General features: G+C 42.4%; 2 protein-coding genes across 2 annotated transcripts; one reads left to right on the top strand and one right to left on the bottom strand.

The window, feature by feature from the left end:
• Nucleotides 1-3,215: 3,215 nt before the first annotated feature.
• On the top strand, nt 3,216-16,802 carry xkr6a (XK related 6a). The gene is made up of 4 exons (XM_006795706.3): nt 3,216-4,498; nt 7,617-7,813; nt 8,389-8,806; nt 9,961-16,802. The coding sequence occupies exons 1-4, from the start codon at nt 3,909-3,911 to the stop codon at nt 10,463-10,465; spliced, it is 1,710 nt and encodes a 569-aa protein (XP_006795769.1). The 5' UTR covers nt 3,216-3,908; the 3' UTR covers nt 10,466-16,802.
• Nucleotides 16,803-19,310: 2,508 nt separating this feature from the next.
• On the bottom strand, nt 19,311-27,489 carry enpp4 (ectonucleotide pyrophosphatase/phosphodiesterase 4). The gene is made up of 8 exons (XM_006795707.3): nt 27,342-27,489; nt 25,613-25,850; nt 24,041-24,334; nt 23,827-23,931; nt 22,484-22,682; nt 22,201-22,380; nt 21,784-22,053; nt 19,311-21,627 (listed from the first exon to the last, which is right to left on the bottom strand). Exons 2-8 carry the CDS (start codon nt 25,847-25,849, stop codon nt 21,524-21,526), a joined length of 1,389 nt encoding a protein of 462 aa, XP_006795770.2. The 5' UTR covers nt 25,850; nt 27,342-27,489; the 3' UTR covers nt 19,311-21,523.
• Nucleotides 27,490-27,536: the final 47 nt, after the last annotated feature.

Below are 27,536 nucleotides of genomic sequence, written 5' to 3'. Positions count from 1 at the left end.
TGTAGAACCTCCCTGAATTATAATACAACATTCTTTATTTAAAATACTTTTTATGGATGTCTCCTCTCTAACTTTGCCTCTTTTTTTTTTCTTCAAGTTCAATTAGGAGCCAATGGAATGAAAGCAAGATGCAGTTTTGCAATTTAAAAAAAAAAATCAGTTTCAAACTGCTTCTGTAAGGCAAACAGAACAAATATGAAGTGATCAGCTATGACTGTAGATTTACATCGGCAAAAGGTGTCTCTATTAGATGTGCATTTTTTTTCCCAGACATCTCTCTCTTGGCATTTAAGAGGTTTACATTTTATACAGTCATCCTGAAATATTGGTATATTTAAAAAAAAGAGTCCTACACTAAATAAACCTTTACTTTATTCTTCACTATAGTACAAAGGCAATTATGATGCTTTTTAAACGTTTTTTGTTTTGGGGTTTTTTTTTGGGGGGGGGGGGGGGGGTTTAACTTTTTTATTATTATTGTATGGTCCTCACAATATAAAACACCTTAAGGTGACTGCTGTTGTGATTTGGTACTATATAAATAAAACTGAATTGAATTGAATTTACACACTGACGCCTCGAGTTATTGTTGGTTTCACCTTAATCTGAGACTTTATTTGCTTCTGTACACATGTCAGAAGGTTTTTGAGCAAGACGCTGAATTCCAAGCACCAAAAACATTACAGATTGTGCGAAATGAATGTTCAGGATAGATAGGAGGGATAAAGAGATGCTTACCCGTGAATTTATCTGTAATAATAACCTTGTCCTAAAATAGATAAAACAGAAACAAGACACAAATTTATTTGGCTGATGACTTCTGCTCAGGCTCAGCAGTGAGATCGAGCTACAAAATTATGGTGCGATGGCATGTGCTCCTGTTGGAACCACAAATCTTTAAACTTTGTTGTTTAACAAAAAAACATTTTTATGTGGGCCTGGGTACTGGGTCCTGGTTCAGCAGAAGAGGGGCCTGTGAACTGAAGACTATGCCTCCCATTCGACTTTTAAATATCCTGGGAACTACAAGTAAACCTCTCAGTCTGAGAGCAAAGTTGGATGATATGGTGCTATGAGGTCCTCAAGACAAGATGGGGTCTGATTATTCAAGACCTTGTCTGTCAAGAGAAGGAATTTCAGTTCAATCTTTTCATTGACTCAACAGGGAATCAATGAAGAGAAGCTAATGTGGGAGAAATATGATTTCTCTTTTTGTCCCAGTTAACTAAAGATGCTGTCATTCAAATCAGTTTCATCTTATGGTTCTTCTTTTATAATATTTCCACTTGGATATGCCATAAGTCAAAAAACATGTAATGGGATGTAAACCTGAAACTAACTCTGTAGATGTTAAGAGGTAAAGTGATATCTTGAATGCAGAACATTTATGTAAATTGAGTTGATATGCATAGCTACAGAGCAGGATTGCCACTGGATCTGAACAGTTTTCCACCACTGTGGGATTCTATTTAGAGGCTGAAAGTTGTTAGCATCCTCCCCGGTAATCCTCCCTACTGTGCTTACATCTTCAGCAATGTGATCTCTATCTAGAGCCAAATGACAGCCCACTTTGGATGCATTTTTTTTCCACCGGTCTGTGCTTACAGCGCACAGACCGGTGGAAACTCTCAGGGCTCTGCAATCAAGCGCACGTCTCTTGCTGTTAGATTTGTAATCAACTTCATTTTCCGACTCAGCTTTTCCTCTAAGCTGCACAAATCACTGTCCTGTACGCTGAATGGAATGAGCTGAATTGTCTAATTACATCTATATCTCATCTAGCTCCCTCCACAGTCAAAGCCACATTAAACTTCCTATTTGTGTCCTCATGATTCCCATCAGCTCAGAACAAGGCCACTGTTTTGATCTTCTGAAGTTCACTGCTGATGTAACTACCGCTTCCTCTCCTTTGTCTCGAGCAAATCATCGGCACGCGTTTGATCTCAAGTCTTCTGGCATCTTTGCAAATTCATTGGGATAAATATTGTATAGGAGGCTGGGAGGCTGCAGCTGCGACCTCGGCTGATTCTCTGCCCTTTTCCAAAAGACCAGGTGGAATTACCCTCGAGTCCAGGTGTTACGACCTGTATGACTAAATACCTCGAGTGTTGCTGTCACTCACTCACTCCTATTGCTCACATGCAAATGGCTTTACAACCATCTCCCTGTCCTTCAGCCAGCCACGGTTGTCATGACAACAGAGCGGCTAAAATCCAGCGGACAGAGAGAGAGAAAGAAAGTGCATGAGTTCGCACAGAAACCTGCTTCTGGGGACCCGGAAAAGGCGTGCGAGTGTGATGAAGAGATGCAGTGCACGCTTGCTTACGTGTGTGTGTGTGTGTGAGAGAGAGAGAGAGAGAGAGAGAGAGAGAGATTTTGTGGGCTTTTTGAAAAAATAATAATGGAACATGGTTGGAAAAAAACACACATGTTCTCCATCCCACTGAGAATTCCTAAGTCAACTCTTCCCTTCTCCCTTTAAAAAAAAATTCTCTCCTCCCATTTTCCCTTCTCTTGACCTTCATCATCTACATCTACTTCCCCATCATAACTTCTTTCCATTTAAATCTCCTAAATGTGCTCATTTTTAATGTCATTTCGTTGTTTTGTTCCACTCCGTTTCACCATATATTTTCTGGCCTTTCCCCCCTCTTCTACCTCTGACACAACCTCTTCATCCCGTCAACAACAATTCCTTAATCTTCCACACTCATCCTCTCTCTCTTGCATTCATCTCGTCAGCCTTTTCATCCTGTCAAACTGCTTCAGCTAAACCGTCTTTTCTATCTTTGTCTCTCTCTCTCTCTCTGCACACCTCCTTTCATCCATGCTCTCATTTCTACCCCCCGTCTCCGCGCATACATATACAGTGTCCATCCATTTCCTCGTGTTCCTAAATCCTTCCCTCTCTGGCACCATGTTTGCCTAGCAGGGATCTCTCAAACGCACATATGTTAGGGCTGATTAGGCTGGCACAGCCACTGGGCGCTCAGCCCACTGGAGGAGATGATGGAGAGATTCGTGGAGAGTGTGAGGGAGTCATGGAGAGCTGTGTGTGTGTGTGTGTGTGTGGGGGGGGGGGGGGGGGGGGGGGGGTATTGATTGATTGAGCGTCAGTTGCTGGGAATTTTTTCTTCCCAATGAAAAACTACTTGGAAAAACAGTTCATATGTTCCAGTGTACAGTGCACGATCATAGTCCGTGTGCGCGCGCTCGCTCGAGTGTGTGTGCGGATGTGGATCGGGGGGTTTGTAAGTTGTTATCCGGTAGAGGGCGGAGTGAAAGTGTAAGAGAACGTGAGGAGAGGGGAAGCAGGAGCTGCAGAGGGCTGGAGCTGCGGAAAGGAACGGAGCGGACATGGGTGGCAGCGGACGCCGGGCACCTGCAACCTGAGTGCGGGGGGCAGGAGGAGCAGGAGGGCCTCCAGTTGACTGAACAGGAAGGTTTACATTAGCAGAGCCGCGGTTAAAGAGAATAGCCTGCTGTCCGTTTAGCGCCTACACACACACACACACACACACACAGTCACTCACTCACACATCTTAAGAACAGCGGGAGATGCATTACGTCATAGCCTCTCATTGCCCTAGATGACCGCGCGCGCAGGACGGGGAGGATGCGGGGCTGCCGGACTAGAACGGTAACAGATTCCGCTGCTGCTGCTGACCGCGAGCCCCCGGCGGGTGTGTGTCGGCCGGTAGAGAAAGAAGAGGAGCCGCCGTCGCGCGGCCGCCGGCTCTGATGGCTCCTCGCGCCCAGGGCGGGAAAGAGTCACAGCAGTCGCCGCGGAGCGAGAGGGTAGGGGACAGCAGGTATCTGGGAAGTGACGTGGTGTCCGCGCCCCACAAGAAAGCAAAACGGTGCGTTTGTCGTGCGTCTCGCAGGAGGGCAGGAGCGGGAAGGCGAACATGGCCGCACAGTCCGACGGCGGCAAAGCCGGGGTCGGGTGCGGCGGCGGCGGGGGTTTCGCCCAGCTCTATGATGTTGACGCCGAGGAGCCTCTGGACTCCGCGGCGATCCACATCTGTCAGTGCTGCCGCTCTTCCGCTTGCTACTGGGGCTGCCGCTCAGCTTGCCTCGGCTCTCTGCTCGGCGGGAGTCCGCCTGCCGGAGGGGTCGGCATCCGGGAGACTCACTGCCCGCCCCGGGAGCAGCTGTGGCTGGACTGCCTCTGGATCATCCTTGCCCTCCTTGTCTTCTTCTGGGACGTCGGCACGGACCTGTGCCTGGCGATGGACTACTACCAGAGGCAGGACTATCTCTGGTTCGGCCTCACTCTTTTCTTCGTACTGGTGCCCTCGGTACTGGTCCAGATTCTGAGTTTCCGATGGTTCGTGCAGGACTACACCGGCGGGGGCCTCGGGGAGGTCGAGGGGCTGACCAAGCGGGGCACGGTGGTTCTGGGGTGCCTGTATCCTGGAAGGGACCGCCTGCAGCTGGCCACTATCTGGCTGTGGCAGGCCACCATACACATCCTCCAGCTGGGACAAGTGTGGAGGTAAGAGGGGAAGGGGGGCAACACAAACACACCCGATTCCCCCCCCCCCCCCCCCCCCCCCCCCCCCCCTCTCTCTCTCTCTAACAGGCTCACAAAAACTTAATGCTCCTAATGAGCAGAGCAGGGTGTCCACTTGATGTGGCTACTAGAAAAGACAGCTCGCTTCAAAGTGACAGGCAGGAGAGAAAAGCGAGAGGAAGACATGGAAAGGCTCTCTGCGACTCCCTCTGTGCTTCAGTTGCTGTCTGGGAATGACAGGAAGATATTAAGAGAGACAGTCAGGAGAACAGAGAGCCTGATTTCACACACAAACTCTGATCTGTTGAAACTTTTCATTTCTGACTCATCCTATGAAAAGCTAATTCAGCAACTCGCTGACCGCCCTGCAGTAAGAAAGAGTTGAATTCACAGCCAGAACAGAACCTGAGTAAAGCATTTGCAGTTGCAGAGTAGCTACAGTTAAGCCTTCACACAGTGTAAAGAAACAAAGTGAGCCACATCCTTCAGAGTGTGTGTTTTAAGGGCTGACCGAAGCGCTCTCCATGGTGCTGAACACATTCCCAGCATTTCCAGCTTTCGGTCAAGGCTCTTCCCTTCTGAAATGTCAGCATGCCTTTGTGTGTATCTGTGTGTGCGCTGGCACATGTCAGCACGTGTGTGTGAACAGTGGAAAAACGGTGTCAAGGCTCTTCCCATAAGTGTCAGCATGCATGGAGAGTACAAAGAGGAAAAGCATCTGCGCTTCTGGCAGCACATCTCTTACTCTCTCGCTCTCTCTCTCACACACACACACACACATATGTATTCCCACAGTTGGACAATGTTAGGTGTTAATTGTGGTGCTGAAAGCACTGTTGGGGGAAAAAACTGAAATACACACACTTCTTTTCATTGTGGGCTTCTTGCCTCATATAAGCATGCAGCTTGGTCTACACACACAAACACACACACTGTAGTTATAGAAGTAACACGAGTGCGCTGGTTTTTTTTTTCTTTTCCAGCCTCCCAGTCTATGTAAGGACAACGTTTGCTCTCTTCCCTCCCTCCTCTCTCTTCTCTCTGAGAAGACTTCTTAATGGTGTCCACTTGCCCCTGGGTGGGCAGCAGGGAGAGTGGAGTAGTGTGTGTGTGTGTGTTTTTTTACGTCCTACTATGCTGATGTGCTACACAGCTTCTATGCTTTGGTTGTAGGGTTAAATCAACCCCTCTCACACCCATACACACTTCCCAGTAGTTGTCCCCTCTTGGCCCGCAGAATGGACTCTCCCACCTGGAGGAAGGGCCGGATGGGAAGGAGCAGAGAGAGAGGGTGGGGGAGAAGAGGGCGAGAAAGGGTGGTTATAGCTGGGGAAATTGCACGGCCTGATTGAAATTGAGAGATGGAAAGGCTGTGGAGAGGGAGAGATGGGGGGTGAGGATGTGCACAAGTGGAGTGAAAAAGAAGGGGGAGGGGAGAGGAAGGAGAAATGAGAGTGGTGGGGGCAGGGTGGGCTGGATGGAAGATCAGCTGTACTTGGTTTGAGACCACCTCCTTCCATGTCAGGGCATTAAGGAGCTCGCCTGCTACACTCAACACTAACCGTGACCACTGCAGACCAGAGCTCCCGTTTACAGAAGCCAAACAAATGATACTGATTATTTATCCTTCACTGCTCTTGAGTCAAGGACACACATCCTTCTGGCCTTATTTTAAAACCAAAACATCTCGAAAGGGTTCGTTTGGGAGGGCCGGCGTGCTGTAAATCGATGCACATGTGGGCGTTTTCTTCCAGGGACGCTGCATTATTTATGGGGCGTGAATTAACCTCCAGCGTACTGTACATAATGTAGAAGTGCACGTCTGCATGGAGGACACCCATGCATGCACTGCAGCCATGCAAGCTGAAGGATTTTATTTTTACAGCATGTTTACATTTGTGTGCATACTCCTCACACACACACACACACACACACACATGCTCAGTGAGGCAGTTTAATTGAGATCACTGCCTACATCCCGCCCACATGTGCTGTGGTTTCCCACATCCAGCACGTATAGATCAGCATCTCTCCAAGGCTGTTTATAGAAAGGTTAAATTCAGTGTAATGAAGTAATGAAGGCTAGAAATATTTACAGCCACCAATCAGGTGAAACAGGAATAAGTCAGAGTGTTGGTTTTGATTTAGTTGCCCGATTAGGCGAAAGAACGCAAGGGAAGATGTGACCTATTAGGCTCATTTCCAGCTCCTTATTCTTATTCCTGGACTCTGGTAGAGTTCAAATCTGTCTGATACGGGACCATGAAGTCCACGAGTTTGACTGCCGTCTGAGACCAGCTCTTTTGGCTCCCTTTAAACCAGCTTTTTCTAATTGGCCGGCCCTCTGCAGCAGGCGGGAAGCTCCTCGTGTGCTTTAGATGACCATATTAGGGAGATCTGCTATCAGTGACAGCATACAGATTTTTTATTTATATTTTTTTCATCTAAAGGAGGTGTGTTTAAAAATAAGGCCTGAGGGCCAGAAGTGGCCCAGCGCAGGCTCCAACCCGACCCACTGGACATCTTTGGAGGAGTCTGAAGGAGGGCGTAAATTTTGAATTTATCTATATTTTAATAAATTTGACATCTTGTTCGCTATCCATACTACATCAAAGTAATGAAATAGTAGATTTTTTCATGATCTGCTATAGAAATGTAAGTTTTTTTCAGTTTGTCCTCAGTAAAATATAATTAATTAATTTAAAAATATATTTTCTGTGATTTACAGAAAATATCTATGTCAAAAGAGCTGGTCTCTGTGAACACATTTCTGCTTCAAACGTACAGGACAATCCAGAACTTTTACTGTAATTTTTACACATTTTTTTCTTACATTTTAAGCCCAAAGAGTAATTTCTTTATGATGTAGAAAAACTAACATGTACTGTTGAATTTACACTTCTTTTTTATTACATTGTGATATCGAAGAGATTTAATGTGCAGATAAACTGCTTTACACTTTGATCTTAAGTGAGTCTGGCACACTTAAGATCAAAGCAGGCCGTACATGGCCCACGACGTGAGATGAGTTTGACTTCCCCGATTGAAAGTGTGTAGAAACGCCTGACATATGCGTGTTTGCCCCTCTGAACCCCTACAGGTACATCAGGACGCTGTACCTAGGCGTCATGTCGCGTCGGCAGAAGGAGCACCAGCGGCGCTGGTACTGGGCCATGATGTTCGAGTACGCTGACGTCAACATGTTGCGTTTGCTGGAAACGTTTCTGGAGTCGGCGCCTCAGTTGGTCCTGCAGCTCTGCATCATGATCCAGGAGAACCGAGCCGAGACGCTACAGTGTAGGTGGTTGGATGGATTTACAGACTGCGCTGTACCGGCGTAATAGCATGTTTTCGCGTAGCCGGCAAACAGCATGCAAATGAGCAGCTGCTCAAGTGCTAATTATCAATTTGCGACTATTGTGCTTGATTATGTGTAGCTGCAGATGGCTGCTGGATTTCGCAGGTTTTTACTGTTGTTCAGGTTGTCAAAGATAGAAAGCGATGTGCGAGTCAGACTCCATCATCCTCCTCTTCCGTGTTGCATGCATCATCTTGGGCGGCCACCCACTGGTGTTATTCATCGCGCTCACTCTGGAGTTTTGGGACACAGTTTACCTTAATGGAAAGATGTGACGAGTACACAAGGGGGCGGTTACACACGGCAGCTGGGACATTAAAAATAACTTTGTATTAGAGACTCGTCATTACCAAATGTCTCGGTCGTGACACGCACTACCTCTTACTTATTGTATGCTCACACCATTACACAAAACAACCCTCCCCCCGCTCCCTCCCTAGTGAGTCATTATAATGTCGTGTTTATACAAAACAGGAGAAGCATGGAAATCATCCACCTCTGTGTCTCCCTGCAGGCATCTCCTCCCTAGCCTCCCTCCTGTCTCTCGCCTGGGTTCTGGCCTCCTACCACAAACTGCTCAGAGACTCTCGTGACGACCAGCGCAGCATGAGTTACCGCGGGGCGCTGCTGCACCTCTTCTGGCGCCTCTTCACCATCTTCTCCCGTGTCCTCTCGCTCGCCCTCTTTGCCTCCCTCTTCCACATCTACTTCGGCATCTTCGTGGTGCTCCACTGGTGCGCCATGGCTTTCTGGGTGGTGCACGGAGGCACTGATTTCTGCATGTCCAAGTGGGAGGAGGTGCTCTTCAACATGGTGGTCGGCATTGTCTACATCTTCTGCTGGTTCAACGTGAAAGAGGGTCGGACGCGATACAGGATGGTGGCGTACTACACCGTGGTGCTGGCCGAGAACAGCATCCTGACCGGCCTGTGGTGAGTTTAGCGCCGTTTGCATTCTTTGACATCCCTGATGCAACAAGCGTAAAGTCATAAAATGTGTTTTTTCACATAAATATCACAGAATGTATGCAAGAATATCCAAAAACTATAAAAGGTAGGCGTACCTCTTACTTCACAAGGAGCTACCGTAAAGGCACGCAGTGTCCTGCAGCTTCTCAGCTTCACAAAGCTAAATGCCAATGATCTGTGTAATGATCGTTTCTAATTCTCTTATAAATTCTTTTTTTTCTCCTTCCTTTGTAATTTTGGAGTTTTTTATCTTTTCTATGCTGCCTGTGTTCTCTCGGGCTTTCCTTTCATTCTTTACTTCCTGTTTTATTTTGAAGGTTACTTGTTCTCATTCTGCTGAGTATTTAATCTGTATTGTATCCTGCTCAGACTTCAAATTTATTCTGAAATGAACAAGTAAACAGACACATTTAAAGTATACCATAAGTGCTTACCAAGGCTTAGCCTATTTACAACACTAGCAAGGTAAGCCTATATCACAATATTCATGTAATAAAAGGCTAGTAAATGCTTTCTTGATGAGTTTACTGCCATACTACTTGCAACATAACTGATGGCCACATGGCCCAGGGCCAGTAAGTAGTACAACGAAAAATTGTTTTGCCAGTTGATGACAGTGTTTCTGGCAGCCAGAGTCATCACAGTCATGGCTTTATTGAAATTCATCCATCTTTTCATGTGCTCTCATCCACCACCAGCATGCTTTACATGGTTGTGCAGTTGTTTTAATATGCTAAAGCAAAAAGCTGCGTGTATGCAAACAAACTGCTAGCTTAATTTGGCAGATCGCTTTAAAGTTTGGTGCCCTCCTCCTCTCCCTCTAGCAGTGCCACCTGCAGCATGCAGGGGCTTGTCTAAAAGAAGGGTTACTCAGTGTACGACTCTACATTTATTTTAAAACGATGATTAGAAATTATTTTGCCGATTTAGATTATTAATATTAAGTACAACTCCACCAATAAACCATGTTTTAAAATACACACTGGGCTACCCATCAGTAGATAAAACAATTATAATCAGCTTTGGTGGACCAGTGGGAAAGATGGTTTACTGCTATAAACACGTGTAGATGTACACCTATTAATTTAACCCCTGTACTGTCACCTGTCATCCTGTAGGTATGCCTACAGAGATCCAGTGCTGACCGACTCCTATGCCGTCCTGGCACTGTGCAGCGTCTACCTGACATTCGCAGGGGGCGTCCTGGTCATGCTGCTGTACTACGGTTTCCTCCATCCTGCCACTGCCCACCTCCAGCCAAGTCCCGCCTCATCCTGCTGTGCCCAGCTGCTCTGGGGTCTCCCTCTCCCCCCGTCAGCCCCACCCACAGCCCCTCCCACACCAGCCCACATGGCCAAGTCACAGACGGAAGAGGACGTGGCCGAGACGTGTCTTCCCGTCTTCCAGGTGAGGTCTGCGCCCCCCACTTCCAAGCCCGAGGGCCCGCTTATAAAGATCGACATGCCCAGGAAGCGTTACCCAGCATGGGATGCCCACTATGTAGACAGGCGCCTGCGGAGGACTATAAACATCCTGCAGTACATAACGCCAGCCGCTGTGGGCATCCGCTATCGTGATGGACCCCTCCTGTATGAACTGTTGCAGTATGAGTCCTCACTCTGACGAACACACAAATCAGCACACACACACACATATACAGACAAGTACACAAAAGCACATGTGCACCATAAAAAAACATGTATGTATATGTGGATGTTCAGATTTAGAGAAGATTTAGAAACACATTCATGCACAGAAAGTCACACTTGATATAAGCACATACACACACAGAAGCAATCTGTCACACTTATATGTGTGCGCACACACGCGATCACACTTACATTCCTTGCGGGCACCTGCGACCTGTGAGTCCCATGGCCATGACTCAACAAGCTGCTTCGGCGCGAGTCCGTCTCCTCCTCTCTTAAACCTTTTGTCACTCTATTTAACTTTAATCGTCCCTCACTTGGTCTCATTTCTTTAATTTCACATGTGCGCGCTCCGCTGCAAAGAAAAAAAAAAAGAAAAAATATGAAAAATAAGCGTAGTTTTACGATGGAGTCCTTGACCACCGCAAGCCATTTATGTTGCACGCGTTCACAGGTTAAAGAAGAATAAAAGGATGTGACACAATGACGGTCACTTTTAATAAAATGAGTTGTAACATGTCGTTATTAGTCTGGTCAAAAGATAGTGTATATATTTTCCATGTACAGAGAGGATGTTTTTTAATCTGTTGCTATGTTGTTGTTGGACACATCAGTTTCTCGACATCACTGACAAGGTTAACGGGGAGAGTGGCCGAGCATGATGGAAAAGATGGAGACAAAGTGGCAGTAATGGCATCCAATGCACACTCAAACAACAATTTTTACATTTGCAGCCTCAATTTTAAAGAATCTAAAATTTTAGCTACAGTTTCTCAAAAGGACAGTTTTAGTTTAGTAGATTTACTTGTTGTCTTGTCAAAGGCAACAAGTAAAACATTAGCACTAGAGAGTTGATTAGCTTAGCTTAGCTTAAAAAACTGAAAACAGGTAAAAACAGCTAGCCTGGATTTCTTCTTCTAAAGTATCTAGTAGCTAGCATCTTGTCTTATTTAAATTATACAAAAAGATAAATGTAAAAAATAGTTTTTTGTGGGTTCAGAAAGTAGCCAAACCATCTACCATTAAGAATAATTGCACATTTACTTGCTCCTAAGACAGTAAAAGAGTAACTCTTCAAATTTTGGAGTTCATGTGCTTGTGATTCAAAATATGGAAACAAATTCATACTATAAAAATAATAATTCTTATTGATCAGGGCTTTTAAAAGAAATGTGTTAGTTGATACCTGACCTATCAGGGTAATCAGGGGAGTAAGTTTTCCCGCTAATCTGGTTTACTTTGTGTAGCGCAATGGTAGATGCTATGTTATAAATCCATACTTATCTAAATAAATAAAAGCATGTATATGAATTTGTAGCAAATGTTATTTCTATCAACAAAATAGTTACTTTTTTATGCTCGTTTCTGCCTACACGATGTCAACAACTCAGCAAATCCTGCCACAAAATCTGACTCGAGATCTTGAAAGCTAAAGGTTTCTACCTGTTTTTGGTTGTTATGCTAACCTAGGCAGTCTGCTGGCAGGAACTCATATTTAATGGAGAGTTAAAGAACTAGTACAACTTTCCTCATGTAACTCAAAGGCCAATTGAGCATAGAACAAAGCAAGCCCAACTATATCCTTAAGATAGACTTGAAAAAAGTATGTTGAGGGCAGTTAGCAACATGTTAGCTGTAACGTGGAAAAATGAAACACAGTCGCTTCTTAAAGCATATTACAAAAGCACTAAAATAATTTCTTGCTGAACATTTGGAAAAGTAAAAATGTAAAAAAAAAAGGTGATTTCAGTGTCTTTAACCGTTTTAAACCAAACTACAACACCTACACAGGACTAGCTAGCTTTCGTTAGATTTCAGATTTCATGAATATATAAGCCATGCATTAAAGCTCCCAACTATTTGAAAATTCTGAAACAAACTGAAGACGCTTAAAGAATTGACTTCCATGTTAATGGAACAAGATTCATAAGAAATGTTTCTGCCTTAAATCTGTGCCGTAGGTACATCATGACTGCAAACTCATTTGAAGCCCTACGCTATATTCATGCATGCACCTCCCTCAGTATGTAACTGCATGTGGCGTCAGTGCAGCTCCCAACAACTGTTAAAAAAGCCTGGCAATGTCTGCTTGCCTAGGCTATGTCATAGACTCTACATACATATACTACAAAATAGCATAAGTAAAGTCCTAGACGATGTTGGTCATAACCATATTGCTCATCTGGGAGGGAAATAAAGTGTGAAATTTGAATGCCATCTTAGGGGAAGTTCTCCATCATTTCCTTTTATGCTCCAAGCAGTTGTGGGAGGTCTTTTTATATCATAAAAATAAGGGTAGATTCAAGAGTAATTGTTTTTGATCGAGGTCTAATACATTTTTTTGTGTGTGATAGCTTAATCATGTTGGTCCCACACTAACAGGGTGCTGCCACTGAAGCTGACATAAAACAGTTTTGGACTTCAGTCATCACAACCCTCCCAGTGACTTGTCTTCTCCTGTTTCGTGTCCAATATCAACTCCTCCAAAGCCACCCACGGCTGAGCTGTGGTGTATGGCTCATTATTTATTTCTTTTGGTTTGTTTACCCCTGTAATCCAAGCTGTTACATTGGCAGGCGAAAACACATGAGCTGAGATATTAGTCATCAGCATGTCAACGGAACGGTGCAACTCCTGAAACCTCACGCCGTTGGGGGGGGGGTGTTTCCTCCGATCCCGTTCCATGAGCCCAGTTTCTCCTGCTTTCTACAACCGCCTTTGCTATGAGGGCTGGGTATAGAGAGAGTTAAAATTGAGGTACGTCAACAAATTTTGTAATTTTGGTAAAAGTCAAAGTCTTTCTGAGGGCGACTTGCAAATATACGTAATTTATTAATTAATTCACCTCAAATTATAATTCTGTGATTGATTTCAACCAGTGACCCAGAAGTATGAGAATCTTTTGAATTATTGGTAAAACCTGCAATTTTAAGGTATTACATTAAAATTTGGTTGTAGAAAAGCTTGACGGATATGACCAGAGCTCCCTTTCCATGGCCACTGACTCTGAAGATACCAAGGCATTCCCAAAACAGCCAAGAGACAATATCTTTAGTTTGTCCTGGGTCTACCCAAGGTCTCTCCTCAGTAGTCTCACCTAAGAAACTTCCAGGATGCATATTAGTCAGATGCCCGAAACACCTCACTTGGTGTCTTTATATGCTGAGAAGAAACATCTCTACTCTGAGTCCTTACCTTATCTCTAAGGATGAGTTCAGACAGTCTTTTGAGTCTTCTTTCTGGTACTTGTATCCACCGTTTTATTCCTTCAGTCACTACTCACAGTTTGTGGCCAAATAGTTACGGATCACTACAAACCAATCTCTGGTCAGCCTCCCAATCCATTTTTCCCCATTCATGAGCAAGACCCCAAGACACTTTAACTCCTCTATTTGAGAAAACAGCCTGTCCCCATAGCGAAGTGGGCAATCCACCTTCTTCTGGCTCAGAAACATCACTTCAGACTTACAGGTGCTAACTATCAACCCCGCTGCTTATTAGCTGTGAACCACTTAGTGTCTAGAAAGCAAAAAAGTCAGCATCGTACTCAAACAACCAAGACGCAATTTCAAGACCCAATATCCTCTGTCCTTGGCTGTTCCTACAAATTCTGTGTATGAAAGTTCAGAGAAAAATGACAAAGTTGGAGCAACAAAAAACCAAAACTTAGCGATAATGATAGTCCTGATCCTTACCTTGGGAAACATTGCCAGCTTTAACTCTAAGGCTTGTTTAAGGGTTAGGGTCACATCTACCATTTAGAGCTTTCACCTGTTTGGTGAAATGCAACCCTAACAGCAACCCTACCACCAAAGTGGTTCACCGATGAACTGGCGGATGTTAAGAACACCATTAATGACTGATAAAGTTAATCAGTAGATAAAACTGTAATAATTACCCCAGTGTGGAATTTTTTTTATTTAAATAAGGAGACTAAAAGCAGAAATACAGCGTCCCTTTAAGTGTGAACGATAGGTGGGCTCACATTATTTTTCTGTGGTGCTAGCCGACTAACAAAACAGACAAATCAGTCCATTTGCTGCGATCCGGCGAGTAGAAACATTAGTTGCGAACGCGTAACAGAAGCAGCAGCATCAGTGTTCATATGGTGCAACACTCTCGAGCTTCAGAGTCAACTGGCTGCTAATCCCACTTCATATGGTGCAAATACAAAACACACATGTACTTATGGTGCAATAAGGGCAGATTGTCTCTTTGAATTCTATGGTGCAACTTGAGTACTGCCTTCAGTTATCAGCCAAGGCTGTGCCAAAGGCTCCGTCCAAACGGACAACTGCTCTTCCTGTCCTGCAGAAGCTATGCAAGTCTCCAACATGGGGGAGATGTGCTTAGTGTACACACACACACACACAAACACACACAGTTTTCCTCTGAAGCAGGGAGAGACACACAATGAAAAGCAGTGTAATAACATGGGATGTATCCCTACCTCACCACTTGAACACACACAAACACACTCACACACCAATGTCCAGTATTCCCTTACCCCTTTATAATTTGGGAACAATATTCATATGGTGCTATTGAGTAAAGCTAGATGGGTTTTGTATAGTTGTGGTTACGGTGAAGAATTAGCCAAATATGTGTATCAAACATTCAGATCGATGAAACAGTCTAATTCCTTCATGTTGACAGCGTATGTAAAAACAGCAACACTTTCCGTCTCTGTGAAACACATCAAAGCAACAATGCCTTATCTGCTCGACTGAAGTGGAGGTGGTTTCTTTTTTTCTTTCTTTTTTTCTGTGTGTGTGTGGTTTTTTTTAAGATATGAGTCATAGGAGGGTGGTGCTACTTTTCTGGTACACTCTGATCTGGACATGCACTGTACATGAAGAATAGCGTCAACACGCAGAAATCAAAGGAAAACAGCGTCATGTGCCATTTAGAGAGCGCAGTCAGGCATCTCCTGCTCGTTTCACAGAACAACAAATAATCTTGCATGAGCGATCTGGATTTGAGAGTAAATATAAATGGCCAAGAGTCACAGCTTATATGTTTCTGAACAAAGAGCAGCTGCCCCGCTTGTTTTTTTTCCCACAGCATTGACCGCTGATTTATTTATTTATTTATTTTTTGATCCAATCCACAGCTCTTTGCACCCAGAGCTCCAGCCAATGAGAAATCAGGTTTATTATAGCCAAATCAGGTTAGAAGCAACCAAATAATACAATTCTCTCTCTTTATATGGAACTACTCATAAGGAGCGTTCAGACTCAGCAATAGCCTCATGATCAAAGTCCAGGTATCATACATCAGTCTCGGTTGTGTCACCCAGCAGTCAAAAATCATCCACACTGGGCCTATGACTGAGCCTGCACGCTCTGAGTGATAAGTTTCTTCCTTCATCGAGAAAACCAGAGCCTTATTCATGCCCACACTGTAAGAGAATTTAAACCCAGTCGGTGTTATGTCACTGTTGTATGGCTTCACATCCACAGCTATGCAAGGTTACGAGCAAGAAGGTTCTGGCCTTAGATAACCTTTACAGAAATACCACATCACTGTTCTCACGCGTTGCTTGTTTTTATATATATGTTTTAGGCTTTTTTTTCTCTTAGGAGGAAGGAATAAACCATACAGTGTTGATGTGCAGAATTGCAAATATGCGATGTACCATTTGTTTACAGATTTTAAGCTTTTTGCATTTTTCTTAAATAATTTGGTGATTATTTTTATGGACTTTACATTGTTCTCTATCAGGATTGACTTCTGATGGTTTAAAATTGGTCGGGAGGGGAAAACTGTACCTTGGGAATAACTGGGATGAATGCTACCTCCCGACTGAGGAATGTGTATCTTGCTGTGAAAATGAAATGAAAACCAAGGAGTTGTTTTTCCTTTGGATAAAATACATAAATGTTCCACTATCAGGGTCTACAAAGCATATGAGGCCTGCGGTAAGGCTGTCTGTGTGTGTGTGTCTGCGCACAAGCTACCATACCGTGTCATGAATGCTTCATATATTATTTTGCGTGCTTGGTCTAGAGCTGTGAAAGTATGGTTTTATTGAGGCCAGATGTTAAGTTGTTTCTGATCTCAGACCAGTTTTTACCAGATCTGAGTCCGATGACAATTCAAATCCTTTCCTTGAGGAACCGAAGAGGTTTGGTAGTTTTGGCACAGAAAATGAACAAAAAGGATTTCAGTGGTTTGACTCAGGTTTGGATACTATAAGCACAGGGCAGGGTCAAACTAAACCTTAACTTGGAAGCACCTGTTAGACGTACCTTGAGCTTTTATTTTGTTAGGGTCATGCTTTTCTACCATGTTCTTCAGCTTGGGGGGGGGGGGGGGGGGGGGAGGGGGGAGTAGCTCTAGCGACTTCGATGTGCAAAAGTAACTTTTATTTTCTTGTGGGTGGCATTTTGATTGTAAATACCTTTTTCTGGTAATCCTTCTCAGTTGGATCTATGTTCCATGGGTTTGCTTAGATGGCTCTTTGAAATGTACCGATAGTAAATGTTCTTTCTAAATATCCAGAATGTAAAACGAGAGAAGAAAAATTTAGCCCGACTGGAAGCTGTGTTTTCATAGGAAACTGTGCCATTGTGTTGTCTTGAGTATAAGCACACTGATATTAGCTCTGTGGGTGGGATGAAGTTTTTGGAGGTGATTTGCCAGACAACTGTGCTCCTTTTTTACTTTAAAATAAAAATAATTATTAAGCAATAATTTCTTTCAAAAGAAACCTTCACAAGAAATGTTTATCATAATGGATAACAAAATAATTTGTTATACATTATGATTTTACTCACAGAAAATTCAGAGAGAAGACTTTCATGTTTATGTGGAAAAAATTAACAAGACAAAATAATGGTAAATGTAAAAATAAAAAAAAGTTAACATAACATTCTGACAACTATTTTTTTTTTAACCTTAATCTTGATTTCTGAGTTCAATCTTGCACATTTATCACTTCATCAATTCAAGTTATCTTTGCTTATATATTACTACAAAAATGTCAAATTAAAAAAAATCCATTGGGTAATTATTTTGCTTCAGTTTAAAGTTTAAGTACAAGGAAATGGCTAATTAGCTAGCTAGCTTGTTCTGGCCAAAAAGCTAACGCTAACGAAAAAGTTTTTCGCACAACTGGTTTTGTTTCGAATAAATAACATAAAAGATATAAAATATTAAATCGAAAGTATTCATTTATTATAAAAGAAAACTTCTCCCACATCTAATCTCTGTACAAACCTTATCTAGAGAGTTTGTGACTTCTAGTCACATTTAGGATTTATCTTTTAGTCGTATATTTAGCATACATATCATTAGACATGACAGCAGCATCTTTTTATAATTGTCCATATTTTCCAAGTCAGTCATTAGTTTTTACCTTCATTAAAAAAATGTTCAATTTCTCAATTCACCCCAATTCCAAATATTAGCTCACTAGTTTGGTTCTGACTAAAAATACAGTATCTCGTACAAGAACAAAAAAAGCTAACTAGCCATTTCCCTTTTCCTGTAGTCCAGGTGATTGTGATAAAAATGTATATATTTGATAAGGAGGACATTTTAAACTCCACATATAATCAACTAGCTGAGTGCAGTGCAATCACAAAAAAGCCAAAACATGGGCGTGTATTACATTTTATATGCGAGTCGGGCTGTCTGGCTAACATCTCCTAACTTCACTACAGAAATTCAAATCGCTCCCACATCAGCTCATGAGAGATACCATTCAGGGGGTTTCCCTAATTCACAACAAATACAAATGGGAGGGAAACGAGAAGACCCATCGTGTACCTTCAGTTTGTCTGTGTATTGCGTGTCTACGATAGTACCTAAGCATTACGGTTAAGAGTTGAATGATATTTTCGGTGATTCTAGGCAGCCACCATTAGGAAATGTGTTATTTTTGTTACAATACCTCCTGAAAATAAAGTCTATTTATCTGTGAAGAGACAAAGATTTACAATAATACAGATGACTACATAGAAATAATGACAGATTTTAAATGATGTGAGAGAAATATAAATGAAAACATGTACAGTTCGTTTGGTTTTGAACACAGAACAAATGTATATGTGTCAGTATTGAGTTTGATTTTATATGTTTATCATTTTATTACATTGTAATGTGACTGCGATGGAGAAAAAAAAATATAAAGGAATATAAATTAATTTTTCCCAAAGGTGTCTCGGTTGTTTTTCCCAATGCCAGCTGACATAAGGAGTTTTAATCCTCCTCAGAATCACTACACAAAGAGACGAATCAGGCTTCCCAACATTTTTTATTTTGTCAAAATCTCATAACTACAGAAATATTTTGACATGTCAGACACAATTTGCATAGTACAGATTTATTTTACACTTCTAAAAACAGTAACTTTAAACATCAATCCTTGATGCAAGTGCAATACAGATAGAGCATACATGTAGCATTTAAACACCTGGATATGACATCTGCATTAAAAAAAAAAAACAAAAAAAACTGTCATACCAGTGGCCTGAATTTAACTCAGTGTACAACTTGATCTACTTCCTGAGCCACAGCTGCCCACATATGTGCACATTACATAAAGCCATCAGAAATAACTATATGTGCAATATGCAGAAGAGGGAACATCACATGGCAAACTTTACAAAAGTTAGGGTTTCACATTCTAAATGGTTAAAGTATGCAAGCAGCTCTGCACTGAGTGCAAGTTGTATGTTTTTATTCTGTAATGTCAATAAACTCAATAAATCCCTTGAAAAGTACAGAAAATATTTCACCCAATATATATATATATATATATATATATATATATATATATATATATATATATATATATATATATATATATATATATATATATATATATATATATAAAATCCATTTAATAAAGAAACAACAAACAAAACAACTGGGACCTTTGGTTTGCATTAAATCTTACAAGAGAAACAAGATAGAAGTTTTTTTTATGTTATTAAATATTCATCTAGTGCTCTGGTGAGGAGGAGCAGTGTGTCACTGATGTTCTTTAAAGTTTTGGGGGGGAAACAGGAAAGGTTACAAGCACAAGAGCAACATTCCCACAAAACATGTGTCATATGGATCCATCCCTCATTGGTTCGAGTCATGTTGTTGAATTTGCCAATAATAGGAGTGTCAAATATCAACAGGCTCATGCTGTGACCTTGAGCGGTGACAGTTTCTGATCCCTGCTAACAGGCCTGTGCTCTATCTAAATTCCTTGATCAGGACAGCAGACCTGTGGTTGCTCCCTCTGTGAGCATCAGATTAAATAAAACAGCCTTTGAAATTACTGTTCAAGTTTCAAACTACTAACTGAATTTGCGTTTGTACTGTTTCTTAAAAAAAAAAGAAAAAAGTGTGCAGCTAACCTATCTGATGCTAAAAATAACAATTACCATTTTAATTTTGTAATACAAATCCCTGTGTAAGAAAAAAAAAAAAGACGTACGTGCTGATTATTTCTTTGTGCATCTAACAGTCTTTGGTATCACTCATATACAGGAAGCACAGATGGACCCCTGACACAACCTCATGTAAAGTGAACAACCGGCATAGAAAGCTACTGTGAGGAATTACCTGTAATTCTACAAATTAATATTATTGTACCAATTCAGATTTAAAATTCAGGTTTTGGCAGACTTGGGCAACAGTGTAACAAAAAGAAACAGAACACCACATAAAGAAAACTGAAGGTTAATCACAATCAAATCTTTGTCACAACTGAGTTAAATGAGCTAGTGGCTCCCTCTGCTGATAAAAATGTAACAGCACACAACTTCAAACAACATTACCAAAAAAAAAAGGAAAGAAAAGTAAGATAAATGAAAGTAGTCAGTAGCTTTTGTCTCTTCTTTGAGAATATTAATAATAATAATAATATCAGTCTCATTGTTACCGTCTTCACACCAAAGACTTCGCCAATATTTCCCCAAAATTTCACATCTAATCACCACTGCCTTCTTGTCACATGTTCAAGTCCAAGGATTTTTAACAGCAGTAACATTATGGAGACTCAGTAACAACAACAGAATATAGCATTACCCACAGCTGTATTTATACCAGTGCACTACTCAACATAGGGGATCTGCAGACCTGAGGCCTGTATTATTAAGCTAGTTTTCCACTCCCGGGATGTCTTTTCATTATCTGGGTTCACTAAACCCGACCTCTGTAATCAGGCTTAGAAGTCACACAAACATTGTTATCCACGGATTCCCAGTCTAGCTGTGAGCGGATTTTGGAACATAAGACCGATCACCAACGTGGACAGGAAGCAGAGCGGCATATTTTACAATCATAATACCAGACAATTAAAGAGAGGTTAAACATAATACAGGCTAAACTGTTAATGCAGTAGGGAGTGAGTGTAATAAGAAAAGTGCCATGTTTAGTTATGGTATAAAAAGTCCACTCTTGGCCATTTCCTGCATGTCACTACCGCTCTGTCTCCCAGCTTTCCTTTCTAGTCTGCACCGTCCCTGGAAAACGTGACTCCTGGATTGAGACCGTTGGCAGCGACTCTGTTCTCACCACCAGCGATGATCTTCCAAATTCAAATGGTTTGTTGACATCGTCAGAAAGGGACTCTTACAGCGTGATCTGAAAGTAGCCAGGCTGGAAGCTGTGTGAACATGCTTGACATTATAATCTTTAAAGGAAAAAAAAAAGATCTCTGGTAAGGTTCTGAGTCTGTTCGCTGAACTCTGAACTCCCTCATATGTTTCTGTCTTTAACCTTTATGTGCTCCCAAGAGCAAAGCCTGGGGAGCAGCTGAAAGAGTAGCATGACATATTTATGTCTCATAACACAATCACGTAATAAACTGCACAATTGTACTCTCTTTGCATAATGATGGGGAAGTAAGTGATAGGCCTACTAAATTATACAGATTGCATTTCCTTCCAGGCTTTAGTTGAAGCAGCTTCTTTTTGTTTTGTTTTTTTGCTTTTAGCCTGGATTACATTTTTACATTCTTGTTTTGGGTTGCATTGTGATCTGCTCTTGATAAATGTGTGGTTCTAAACTTGTTTGCGACACAGTTGGTTTACTCCAACAAGGGGTCGTCGTCATCATCATCATAGTCGACCTGCAGCCTCCGGAAAGGCTGAGGCCCTGATTGGCGGCGAGTGCTCAGAGACCTGAACAAAACTGAGGAGGAGAAAAAAGAAAAAACAAATCATAGCTTGTTCATCTAATGGAAAGGCTGAGAAAATGTTGGGGGGTTCCACAGGGTTCCAATCTGGGTCCCCTTTTTTTCCCCCACATCAACACAATACAACAAGAAGACACGTTATTCTTACTCACCAGTGATTGTAGTGAGCACCAGCAGGACACCCACAACCAGGCCGATAACCAGGGGAAGATCTACGCAGGCCTCAGCGGCCAACAGGCACCGAGCCTGGGTCAGGGTGCCATTGTTGGGCTGCGCGGGCACTGACAGCAGGCGGCACATGAGTGCATAAACATCCACAGTTTCTAAGCTGTTCAGCTGATAACCCTGACGGAAGCCAGGCCCAGTCGCTGCCAGGAAAGGATGCATGCTGGGAAGAGCATTGTCATAGCCATGATCGCCCACTAAAAGTAAAAAGGAGTAACAGGAGGATTACCAGGCATAAATATTGTATGCAGTTAATTCATTGTGCTTTGGCTTTTGTCATTTACTCTTAACATATCAAAAACTCAACATTATTAAAACAAATGAATTTTTAAAAAAGCACATACATCTCGGCAACTTTTTCCCCTTCTTCACTATGGTCCAGCCTTCGTCAGCAATCAGTATGATTGGCTGGATGCGCACATTGTTCTGGTAGTGCAGCCTATCAGGAATGGACTTCTTCAAGTATGCCGTCATGTGGGGGTGGCACTTACTCAGCGCATTGAAGACAGCATCAGCTTGATCACCTGGGCAGCAGACACATGGAAAATTGCAACTGGGAGCTCAATGCACAGAATAACAAAGACACAAGTTTCATTATGTAATATGAGATGAGCTCAGCACAGTTACTTTGATTTGGGAAGAGCGCCGCCACAGGTGTGAGGTCCACCAGTGTGTAGTTGTCTTCAGGGAGGCACTCGTCCAGCCGTATGAGGCGATCGGCTGAGCACTGGGCCATCCCGTGGTCGCTCGTTATCACCACGTTGATGCGACCCCAGAGGCCGGTCCGATTTAGCTCAGACATCAGCAGGCCGATGTTGTCGTCAACCTAATCGCACACAAGCAGACAAAAATATCTGCATCAAGTAAAAAAAAAAGACTTGCACCACTGGAACTAGTCTTTCATTTTAGTGGAGAGACAGTATATCAGAATATTGGTCTGGAGCTCCAGGCAAGATGTGGTGAGGATGATCAAGAGAAAGGTCTCGGATCAGTCCAAAACTACATGGGAGGAGCTTGTTAATGATAACGCACCAGCCTGCATTTGATTGAAATCTTGTTGTGCCTCTGCTCAGAGAAGCCACATGTACAGCTCCGTCTGAAGTTTACCAGTGAACATCTCACTGATTTAGAGAAGGACTGGGAGAAAGCTGTGGTTAGACAAAACCAAAATCAAGCTCTCTGGCATCGACTCAATCCGCCGTGTTTAGAGTAAGAGAAATGTGACCCAATGAATACCAGCCCTACAGTAAAGCGCGGAAATGGAAACATTATGGATTGGCTCTGTTTTTCTGCTGAGAGTGCAGGATGACTTCACTGCATGTAGGGGCCAATGAATGGGGCCATAAAAAGTGCATGAGTACCTCCTTCCCTCAGCCAGAACACTAAGGATGGGTCATGGATGGGTCTTCCAGCATGACAATGACCCAAAACATTACACCAAGGCCACAAAGGAGAGGCTAAAGAACCACATTAGGGTCATGGAGTGGCCTAGCTGGTCTCCAGACCTCAGTCGTGCTGCCACTTATAGACTTAAAACTAAAGCTTTAAGTTTATAAGTGGCAGCCAAGAAACCTAAAAGATTTAGAGAGTTTCTGGAAAGAGGAGCGGGTCAAAATCCCTCCTAATGTGTGTCCAAACATGGTGACCAACTACAAGAAACGTCTTACAGCTGTGCTTGCTAACAAGGGTTTCTCCTCCAATAATATCAAATTTTTCTGCTTGGTAGCCAATTATTTCACTCATGACATGCAAATCAGTTTATAACTTTTATGTATTAGCTTTCAGGATTTTTGGCTGATATTTTGTCTTTCTGCATTAAAATGAAACAACCACAAAAATTACAGACTCTTCATTTGTTTTTAAGTGAGCAAACTTACAAATTCAACTCCACTGTACATGCAGGTTTGCTGTAGCAGTATGACAACCTAGTAAGCTTGTTTGAGCATTTGAATATAACCAAATGACTGTACCTCCTTCAGCGCTTTGCCCATGGCGGTGGTGTTGTCAGGGCCGAACGTGTGACCTGATTTGTCCGGCTCCTCCCAGGAGAGAGCTGCAAACTTCACTCGTTGTTCCTGGTGGGATTATAAAAATCATAAACAATGTCAAACCTTCCAGCTTTTCCAAATTAGACCATCTCCACAAAGCGCCACAAATAGGAACGTAGAGACATGATATTTCAACCTTTTCATTTCCTAACAGCCATTTTGTCACATTCCCCAGTCGTTCCTGGAATGTTACGTTGGGGTTGTAGGGAAAGAAGTGTGTAGGTGTGCGGTTCCTGATGGTCACGTCAGAGCCGGGCCACATCATGGCTGCAGTGCTGTAGCCGGAGTCCAGCGCGGTGATCCAGAGGGGCTCCGCCCCATTCCACCACATCGGGTCGGTGTCGTTGCTAAGGCTGAAGTGCTTCTTGCTGATGGGATCATACATTCTACTGGCCAGGATACCATGAGACTCTGCATAAAGCCCTGTAACCTGCAGAGGTAACAAGAATAAAAACAATAATATTATACTGTCAATGTGATTTTCTTCTATTATCTATCCTTAAGAGACTTGATTAGTCAAGCATGAAAAGCAGCTTCCAAAATGTTAAACGGTGAATGCAATGATAAAAATTTTGGGAACCCAGTTAACTGAATTTTGATTTGATTTGAATGTCTGCCCCAGCAGAATGCAAAGAGCTTGTTTCTAGAAGTGGATCTTGATGCATTGCTTGGAAGTCTTTAGCAACAGGCCAAGTGGTATAAACCAAGAACAAATCATATGCAAAGAATGATGCGCAGCCAAGCAACAAAACTGCACTGAAAATACAGTCCCCAGTTTAATTTAGCACTAAGTTTTTGTACAGCTCCGTATGTGGATCTGAAAGCAGTGTTATGCTTACTTCACAGCGCAATAAAAACATTTTTGTCCATAAAAATAAATGAATGATCATGACAAATAGCCATCATCACAGTACTGATCAAAAACAATCGTGTAGCACTAATATCACACTTTGAAATTGATTGTTTTTTATATTTCCTTTTAAATCTGACGACAGTAACAAACTTCAATGACAATATCACATTTACAAGGCTTTTACGGGAAAATTGAAAATCTTGCGTGATTTAAAAAAATCAATATATAAAAGACCCAGTGAAACATTTTGCAGCTAATGACATTAATTAATAATTAGAATAATTATTAAAACAAGACCCAACTCTTAAACCTGCATTCTTGCTGTTGACCACCTGGGGGCAACCCATATGGTAGAATAATAGCCCTCTTAATTGTGTTCTTTATTTGCAATCAGAAAGACAGATTAAAAGGAGTTAACTCATCAGCTAATGACTTGTCAATCACAGGTGTTCAGCATCTCCCAACTCAAGTCACTATGTCCATCTTTTATATACAGTCTATGGTTCTGACCAAGTCAATTTTTTGGTGTAACTTTTCACTCTAGAGATACTCCAGCTCAACGAAAGCTCTGTTCTTTCTTTTTAATGCATGCTTACAGACTATATAAACAGGAGGAAACGACTAGTGAATCTGATGAAAGATGAAAGCAGTGAGGCTTCTGGTTTTTTTCTTGGAAATCCTGAGTGTTGTCACCTCTGGGTTAAACGGTAGCGAAAGAAAGGCTGTGGGTTTTGAGAAGAACCTGCTTATTTCTTGCATCAAATTCAAAGGAAGGAAGTGTTTTTAGACCAGAATTAGACACAGCTATCAGACAGATCATCTTTCAAACACGCACGCAAACAAAAGCAGGCTTACCAGGCTGTAATGGTTTGGAAACGTCTTGGTGATGAAGACATTAGTGAGCTGCTCCACCAGGACCCCCTGGCTGTACAGGAGCTTCAGGTTCGGCATGGGGAACCTCTTCAGGTAGTCAGCTCGAAACCCATCAAATGACACCAGCAGCAGCGGCGGCGGTTCCTGCTGGGTGGTGGTATTTTCTGTGGCCCAAACGCCAACACCACAAAGGAAAGCCAGCACCAATTGAAACAACATCCTGAAAATGTGTCAGACAAAAAACAGAAACCTGAAATACTCGAACCAAGCTGAGAGGGGTTTTAAATTCACATTGCTAAGCTAAAGGTTACAGTGTGCCAGACTGAAAACCCCACCTGCAGGAAATTAATCTGCTTTCAGGATAAAGATACAAAAAAGGCTAAATAAATGAGATCGGCTTACACCGGGTATGATTTCCCTAGGTGTAAGTCTCACATAGATAAAGGAAATGAATATTCTCAAAATACCAGAATCATTCTTTGGCCCTTCACTTTTACTTTATAGGAAGTGAAACTTATAGTTGTTGGCTTTGCAGTCAAAGAAAGCTGGAAAACTCCAACCAGCTAAAAATACCAGTCGCCAAAAACCGTAAGAATCTTTTAACACACTGTGACCACGGTCTAAACCAGGTTTAAGCTGGAAGGTTTGTTCTTCCTGCAGGTTTGCACGTGGATAAACAGGATGTGTTTTGTGCAAAGAGAGTCAATAAGTGGCTCAAGTGACATAAGAGTATGTCACAGTGGTGGAAGAACTGGCTTGAACAGAGGCTCAGAGTGAGCCAAGTGAGGGGTGAGGATTATTTCTGCATGTATACAGTTACATTGGTGGATGCTCATAATGGACAAGGCCAAATTTTTAATGAATGACGAATAGAAGTGATCACTGAGAGTCAGAAGCTCAGGTTGTAGCCTGCCATAAGCTCTTCACTTTAGACAGTTTGTTTTGGGGGGGTTTGTAACCCAATTTTGGTCTGTATGACATCAATAAGAGCAGATACCACAAATAAGACCATCTTTCACACCACCCACCTGCTTCATCTGTTTAGGCACAGGTAACCATCAGAACATCGGCTTAAAGAACAGCTCGTTTCAGACAGAAGATAAACTGTCTGAAACAAGCTCAGAATCACACAAACAAGGATTATTTTGAACGACTACTCATGAGTCCCCTCACTGGGACCAGTTTCTCCCGCGCTTTCTTCCTATTCACAACTTTGCCATTTACGTTCGACTTTATTTTATCAGTGCATTGAGTAGTGCGGCAAAGAAAACACAATTAATAAGTTTATAAAAATAAAATTATACCTTATTCATTAACTTAACTATTTATTTTGAAGACATTTTGTTTTATTCATACACTACCTAGTTACATTTCATGCATGTGTTGGAGGAAGTACTGAAGTGACATCAAGGACTTCCAGCGAAAAGCCTTGGCTTTCACAGTATGAGAAATAAACACAACAAGGAAGTCGCCGTTCTTAAAGGGAAATATCGACACAGCTCTACTTATAACACAGCGAATAAACACTGAAAACCATGCAAAAACTCGTGTTTTCTAGTGGCAGATTGGAAATACAAAAAGTGTTGGGTCACCCGACCAAGATAATTTTTATTTTCACTTTCAGCAGGGGCGACTGTTAGCAGTTCGTATACCAAGTTAGCTTGCTAATGTCACAGCGTTCCCCGAACAACAGTCCGTTTACACACGTTACCTGTCCTGGCAGAGCTGACGGATAATTGTGCTCCAAACAGCGCCTTTGAACACCTTTCCCCCCCTATCTTCGCAGCAACATCACCGGTGGACTTTCACAAAACACACAAATAAACGCTGCTGAGACGCTGTCTAGTTGGCTAATATCATTCTCACTCAGTTCCGGTGAAAAATTCCAAAATAAATCGCGCCTCTA

The sequence above is a fragment of the Neolamprologus brichardi genome, chromosome 23 (genome assembly GCF_056152115.1).
Source record: "Neolamprologus brichardi isolate AB-2024 chromosome 23, ASM5615211v1, whole genome shotgun sequence".
Lineage (NCBI taxonomy): Eukaryota > Metazoa > Chordata > Actinopteri > Cichliformes > Cichlidae > Neolamprologus > Neolamprologus brichardi.
The sequence above is the reverse complement of the archived record's forward strand: the minus strand, read 5'-3'. Positions and strand labels throughout refer to the sequence as shown.